At 44.1% G+C, this 7744-nt stretch overlaps 1 protein-coding gene across 1 annotated transcript in view; it reads left to right on the plus strand.

Moving 5' to 3' along the window:
- Nucleotides 1–7020, plus strand: part of LOC114065049 (adhesion G protein-coupled receptor F4-like) — an 8639-nt gene extending 1619 nt beyond the window's left edge. Inside the window, exons 3-8 of the mRNA XM_027898633.1 lie at nucleotides 42–202; nucleotides 1140–1415; nucleotides 2156–3520; nucleotides 4399–4440; nucleotides 4520–4579; nucleotides 6936–7020. Coding sequence (XP_027754434.1) covers nucleotides 42–202; nucleotides 1140–1415; nucleotides 2156–3520; nucleotides 4399–4440; nucleotides 4520–4579; nucleotides 6936–6941 — 1910 coding nt within the window. The 3' untranslated portion in view covers nucleotides 6942–7020. The remainder of the gene's footprint in view (nucleotides 1–41; nucleotides 203–1139; nucleotides 1416–2155; nucleotides 3521–4398; nucleotides 4441–4519; nucleotides 4580–6935) is intronic.
- Nucleotides 7021–7744: the final 724 nt, after the last annotated feature.

Below are 7744 nucleotides of genomic sequence, written 5' to 3' on the forward strand. Positions count from 1 at the left end.
TCTTACACCTTATAACATTATCTGCTTGATTTATTTTCCAGATTCCTGTATAAATGTCATTCCCTGCCAAGACAATGGAGCTATTTGTATTCAGCCTTGTTCTCCCTCCTTCCATGGGGACACAAGCTTCGTCTGTGAAGACAGAAAGTGGCAAATGTTGTCTGATGCCTGTGCAAACCTGGATGTTCAGTCCCTTTTTCAGGTGAGGTAACTGCTATGCACCTTCTTTGGCCTATGCTCACAGTTTCTTCTAAAGACAGCCCCTCCCTCCATACCCTCTCAATCTTGAGCAAAGCTTTGACTTCATGGAATCGCAGAATCATTTAGTTTGGAAAAGACTAAAATCTAAAATCATCAAGTCCAATCATTAACCTGCAAAACTAGTGTGTTCATCACTAAACCATGTCCCAGGTGCCACATCCACATGTTTTTTGAACATTCCCATGGACTTCACCACTTTCCTAAGCAGTTTGTTCCAATGCCTGATCACCTTTTCAGTAAAGAAATTTTTTCTAATATTCAATCTACACCTGCCATGGTACAACTCGAGGCCATTTCTTCTTGTCCTGTTGCTTGTTACTTGGGAGAAGAGAGCAACCCCCACCAGTCTACAACCTCCTCTCAGGTGGTTGTAGAGAGCAATAAAGTCCCCCTGAGCCTACTTTTCTCCAGGCTAAACATCCTCAGCTCCCTCAGCTGTTCCTCATCAGACTTGTGCTCTTGTCCTTTCACCATCTTAAATCAAGCAAAAGGAAATAAATTTCAGAAACAAAGTTGCCCTGTTCACTTGGTTGATGTTCCTCATGTGGATCTAAACCAAGAGAAGGATGCTCCAGGATGAACCTGAGGAAAGAGCAACAGCAATATCTCTAATAATCAGATGATTCATGGTAAATTCTCCTCAAGGACAAAATAAAACTCAAGTCACTTCAAGATTAAGGCCCTGCATTTAGTTCTTGCCCCTTCTTTCTTGTGTGTGGCACCAGCACAATGTTTTCTCAGGTGAGCTTTGGTTCTGGGTTTCAGTCCATCTGGCACATTCCCTGCACACCCAGCACTGGAGCTCTTGCCTGGTTGTAACTGAAGCTTCATTTTTATTCTGTTCCTTAATTTTCTCAAATGTGTTTTCCTCCCTCCAGAGGATATCTGAAAGTGGACTCCTTCCATGCTCTGGAGGACATGTTGCTGGAGAACATCTTCCTTTTGTAGGAGAAGAGCATGGGAAGCCTGAAGATGGGCAAAAACATTTTGGTGCTGATGACCAGGGAAGTAGGAGCTGCCAAGCTGATTTTTCATGCATCATCCCAGATATCCTGTCTTCACCAGCCATTCCAGGAAACATTGCTGATATAGTGGGTTTGCTGAAGAATATTTCCCTCCTGTTATCAGAGAATGTCACCAGAGCAAAAATGCAGGTATTTACTCTTATGGCCTTTGGGAGGTGCTGCTGAGGTTTCCAGAGCATCCATATGCAGTATTTTGTCCTTATGGCCAAAAATGTTCAGTGAAGTGGTGACTGCAAGTCACACAGAGATCACCTGCAAAGAGTTTCTAGGATGGGCTGTTGTTTTGTTGTCAGAGAAACTGTTTAACTTAATCATGTGTGACAACGATACACAGTGGAATTAAAATTCTATAAAAGGAGAAGTTTTCAGGACTTGCTGTTGTAGCCATTGAATAGTAGTACAAGGAAGAATTAATTTTGGAAGTATGACACTGTGGGGAAGCCAGCCTTGGAGATGCTGACCTGCAGCTCTGTTGTCATGTGTTGCACAACAGAAACAGGTCTTTTCCCGATGAACTCAGAAATCACAGAGGTGGGGGAAGAAATACAGGGAGGGTGACGTAAATCAGACCTGCACAGTGGGTCAGTGTCTGGAATGGAACTAGGGTGTCCTGATTTTTTGCTTTATATTTACTTCTCCAACCACCTTTTGATCTATGATGTAGAGAGGATAGGACAATTGAAGTAATGAGATGTTTAGGTTTGACTGGGGTGGTTCATGGGGAGCATGTTCAGTGTCAAAAGGAATATTTCCTCTATAAAAATCACTCATGAATTAAATGAACCTTTCTGGAGGCTCTGCCAGTAGAATAATAATTGGTGTCTTCTATTATAAAAAAAAAATAATTATAGTTTTCATGTTTGTTTCAGAGCTACAGCAGGATAGCAAACCATATTCTGAACAGCTCCATCATCTCCAACTGGGCTTTTGTAAGGGACAGAAACGCTGGTTCAGAATTACTGGACTCGGTGAATTTGTTTGCTGGGAAGCTTCTTCTAAGGAACGGGTCGGAAAGTGTGGAGGAGCCCTTCATCGCTACGAAAGGCTACAGCATACACAGAAATACCTCAGGAACGAGCTTTGATTTTTCCATGGAGTTCAACAACACAGGCAACATCTCTGGGCACGTGGCGATCCCAGAAGAGGAGCTTTTGAAGCTGCCCAGGGCTTCCAAGGCAATCAGCATTGCGCTCCCAACGCTCGGGGCCGTGATGGAGAGCGCCCAGTCGGAGCCCGCGTTCGTGAACGGGATGGTGCTGTCGGTGTCTCTGCCGGAGGAGCTCCGGCACGTGTTGCTCACCTTCGAGAAGGTGAACAAGCTGGTGCAGGTGGAGGCCCAGTGCGTGGGGTGGCACTCGGCTGAGCGGCGCTGGGACAGCCGGGCGTGCAGGACGCAGTCGGACACCGCCAGCAGCGCGGTTTGCGTCTGCACCCACCAGCGCCGGACCTACAAGTCCTTCTCCATCCTGATGTCCCCCGCCACGCCGCGCAGCGCGGCGCTGGATTACATCACCCGCGTGGGCTTGGGCCTTTCCATCCTCAGCCTGGTTCTCTGCCTCGTCATCGAGGCTGTTGTCTGGCACCACGTCACAAAAACTGAAATAACCTACATGCGCCACTTCTGTCTGGTCAACATCGCTGCGTCACTGCTCGTTGCTGATGTTTTGTTCATCCTGGCAGCTATTGTGCACAATACAGCCCTGAACTACCAGTTGTGCGTAGCAGCCACATTTTTCCTTCACTTTTTCTACCTTGCCTTGTTTTTTTGGATGTTTACACTGGGCCTCTTGATTCTCTATGGATTATTATTAATTTTTTTTAAGATAACGAGATCTGTGTTCCTGGCTGCAGCGTGCTCTATTGGATATGGGTGTCCCTTGGTCATATCTATCCTCACTGTTGCCATCACTGAACCAAAAAACGGGTATTTGAGGAGTGGAGCCTGCTGGCTCAATTGGTATGAGACAAAAGCCCTTTTGGCCTTTGTCGTGCCCGCTCTGAGCATCATTGTGGTGAACCTGGTGGTGGTGGTGGTGGTTGTGGTGAAGACTGGGAGATCCTCTGTGGGAGAAGGCTGCAAGTCACAGGATTTGAGCAGCATGATCCGAATCAGCAAAAACGTGGCCCTTCTGACGCCTCTTCTGGGTCTCACATGGGGGTTTGGACTGGCAACGATTCTCGACAGCCGATCCCTGGCGTTCCACATCACGTTCGCGCTGCTGAATGCCTTCCAGGTAAACTCTGGGAGACTGGGAATAGTGTGTGCTCAGGTTTTGAGCCTGGGATAAAGGTATCAGGTCAAAGGGGGGATGGCAGTACATATTGTGCGTGAAAAATATGATCTAAGCTTTCCTTTCGCTCAGCCCCTTTACATAGGACGTGCATGAGGCATCCTGTATTAGAGTAATAAGGGTAGGTGGGTAATGGGGCAAAATAGTTGGTTTAGAGTGTGTTGAACGATTAAGAAGGTGACTTTCTGTTAAACATAAAATACACCAGTTAATGTCCAGTAACTGCAAAGTTATCTCCTCCTTATCAATTAACAAATACACACAAAATTCTCATTTGCTGTTGAAGATGACCCTGGAACAGGTTGCCCAGGAAAGCTGTGGATGCCCCATCCCTGGAAGAGTTCAAGGCCAGGTTGGATGGGGCTTTGAGCAACCTGGTCTAGTGGGAGATGTCCCTGCCTGTGGCACGGGGGTTGGAACTACATGGTCTTTAAGGTCCCTTTGAACCCAAACCATTCCATGACTGATTCTATGGTTTTGATTAACTGAGCAGCATAAACATCCAATGTTACCTGACACGCTGCTGTACACCTGATTCTGTCTTAGCTCTTCTTGATTCAGATTGTTACTGAGTGGGCCGAGAAAGTCCTGGTATGTAACCCATCAGTCCAGTTTGCAGTCAAAATTAACACAGGTTGTATATCCATTCCTGATGTTCCCAGAGAGCCTGTATGACCTGGGTTGATAAACTCATTTTGTGCATTGCTGTTACCTGAATCCTAGCTGATGAGGTCTGTCCTTAAGGAAATGACATCTAGAAGCACTTTAAGAAACATCATTTGGCTGTGCTGGTTTTGTTAACTCGTTTTGCAATTTCTTAGGGATTCTTCATCCTGTTGTTTGGGACACTTCTGGACAGAAAGGTACTTATTTTGGATTATATGAACATTTTCTACTCCCTGAGAAACCGTTCCCTTTAATATTTTTAATTTAAATCTACAGACAAGAGAAGCCTTAAGGATGAACTGCCTTTCATCAAGACGCAAGTGGGGTCTAGAAAAGGTAAAGATTATTTTTTTCCCCTGTTACTGTCTTAATTTACCAATTTACACACCTGCTTATTTGTACATGAAAAGAATGGAACCATCCACTACATCTTACCTGGTTTAACATTTTTCTAAGGCAAATGTTTGCTGAAGGAAATAGAGGTATCTCAAAAGCATGCTGAGGATATTAAGCTCCTGCATACCAGAAGTGGCAATTGATCTTTTTGTTACTGCTGCATAACCTACTGCTGTTGTGACAAAATTAAAAATGGTATTTTAATCTAATCTCTTCACCTGTAGAGGTCCAGGCCCTTTAGATACACAATGCCAGTGACTTTTTTTCCCCCATTTGTAGATTAGATTAAGGTTACTAAGGAAGGAACTGAATTAGGAGTCCAAAACCCCAATGCAATCACCTGGTTGCTTCCTTCACAAAAATGTGGATCTGTATGCCAGCAGGGCTGCTTTAGGATGTCAGAGGATTGTTCTGCTTTCAGCTGATGAATGGAAACCATTCGGAGCCCAGACTGTGTGTTTGGTGCTAATTGATACAAAAGAACTCCTGAGAACTTGAGGGCTTTTTAAAAATCTGGGCAATTCCTTAAAGGCAAGTTTTTTCCTTAAGGAAACAACTGTGTTTTAGCAGCTTCCTAGGAAAACATTGTCAGAATTAATGCATTGGCATCACTGAGTTGGTGCATCCTACCTGTACTGGAAAACTTTTCTCTGTTGTTCTTGGATTTCTTTTGGTACCAAGGCTTTAGTGGTTTCACACTCTGTTTACGAAAGGGAATCCTCTTTAGCTGGGGTCTTTCACTCACAGTGTGTGCAAACATACTTGGTTTATGAGGGGAAATAGAGGGGTTGTGTAAACTATGACTCCCTTCTGATATTAGTGTTTGGGTTGTTTGGGGCAGGCTGCATGTTTGTGGAACTTCTGACTCCCATGCATCCTACCTCTCCAACTTAGTCTTCAGTTGCATCCAGCCCTACTGTTATGTGCTAAGTTTAAATGCATTGCAGAAAGTTTTCTCTTAAAAAAACCCAAACCAAAACAACTAACCAGTAAAAAAAAATTAAAACCCAACCCTCCAAACCCAATAACAAACGAAACCACCAAGCCTCAAACTTCTGCTGATGATTTTTCCTGCCTAACAGAGGAAAAAGAAAGGACGTGTTTGTGGCTGCTCCAAATTTAATAAACTGAGATTACATTTCTTGCTTATACAGATTGAGGATCCAAACAACAGTGAAGGTGTTTGACATCTTATCAGGCTTTAGGTTAGGACTGAAAGTTTGAAAGTTAAAGTTCTCTCAAGTTACCACCAAAATAACCTTCTGGAAACAACAGCTCTAAATTTCACTAATCCCATGACTCAGCAACATTTGATAAAAGTATTAAGTGATCTCACTGGGCAAAACTTGATGTGGAAACTGTGGCTGCATGTGCCTAAGAATTTGGGTCGATGTTGTCACTCACCTGGGTGGAAGAAACCATGTGTAGGTGTTTATCATGGCATAGCAGAGGGGGAAAATGTTAGTCATCCACTTATGTAAACTTGAGTGTGAACATGGAGTTTGACTCATGAGAGCTGAAAAAGTTTGTTACACCTGAAATAATTAAAAAAAATTAAAAAGTAGTCTTGTTTCAGGGAGCCTCAAAATCATAGAATCATATAATTGTTTATGTTTTGAAGACCTCTGAGATCGAGTCCAACCACTAACCCAGCACTGCCAAGTCCACGACAAAACCAAGTCCCTCAGTGCCACAGCTACGTGTTTTTGAAAACCTTGCAGGGATGGTGATTCCACCACTGCCCTGGGCAGCCTGTTCCAAAGCTTTGCAATCCTTTCAGTGATGAAATTGTTCCTAATATCCCATCTAAACCTCCTCAGGCACAATTTGAAGCTGTCTCCTCTTGTCCTATGACTTGTTAATTGGGAGAAGAGACCAACCTCTGCCTGGCTAGCCAACCTGCTTTCAGGGAGTTGTAGAGAGCAGTAAGGACCCCTAGGTTGAGCCCCCCCCAGCTCCCTCAGCTGATCCTCACATGGATTTGTGCTCCAGACCCTTCCCCAGCTCCATTGCCTTTCTCTGGACTCGCTTAAGGACCTCAACGTCCTTCTTGTAGTGAGAGGCCCAAAATGGGACTGTGTATCTGGGAGTTTAATGGTGGAGCTGTAATACATCTAGAAGGGTTTTGCAGACTTGCTTCAGGTTTCCCCAGACTCACAGGAGCCTTTCTTCTGGGTCAGATTTTAAGTTGGCCATCCTGTGGCGTTTCTCACAGGATGCTGAAGCACCTCCTGTTTGCTCCCCCTCCATGGATGATATCTGTAATCTGACACGCTGATATTTTTTTATTTCCTAGTCCTAGCAGTGGGCAGTTGTCTGCAGTGGGTCTGACCAGCAAGAACAAAAGGAGCACTTCTTGCACAGAAGTCCTGGTTTGAGGTGAGTTGAAGTGTCTGACCAGCTGGGAGCACAGACAGCACTGTCTGGGAGTACAACCACAGGAAGCATCATGAAAATCAGAAGAGAAAAGGCCCCGAACCTGCTGTCAGGAGCAGGAAACCATCAGTGCTGCTGCAACCCTTGGAGGAAACATGCTGATACATAAAGCTTGTTTCTTACCTTTGTGAAAACTGCTGTGAGGAGAGTTTGTCCTCATTTGCCATTTCAGTGCTTCAATTTCTTTTTTTTTTTTTTTTTTTTATGTCAGTGCAATATGGAGCTGTACAGTATGTGGAGCTGTTCTAAAATAATTTAATATGATGTACAAATGTTGAGCATTATGTAGCCGCTTTTGGCCGTCTTTTGAGCAAAACTGATTCTATTTGGTGTCACTGCGTTCATCATTTCCATTTGTCCTCTCAGACTGATGGACAACAAAGCTCTGTTTCTGCATTACAGCTGTTCTTGCCATCTCTGTACTCTTGTGTCAGAGGAATTGTACAAAGCCCTTTTCTAGTCTATTAGGACAGAATTTTCATTCTTTTCCCTGTCCTGCAAGGCAATGACATAGACAAATAATAGAGGACTCTGCAAATAAATCAGTTTCCTTCTTTAGATGTGGGAAAGTAAGTTTGGAAGATTCTTTAGAGTTGAATCAAGAGTTGATGGACATCTCCTAAACAATGTCCTAAGCAAGGAAATGGTTTTTCCATGTGAGATGGAGTA

Source organism: Empidonax traillii, unplaced genomic scaffold, assembly GCF_003031625.1.
Source record: "Empidonax traillii isolate 1590-97213 ecotype Southwest subspecies unplaced genomic scaffold, ASM303162v1 scaffold609:size479882, whole genome shotgun sequence".
NCBI classification, from domain to species: Eukaryota; Metazoa; Chordata; class Aves; order Passeriformes; family Tyrannidae; genus Empidonax; species Empidonax traillii.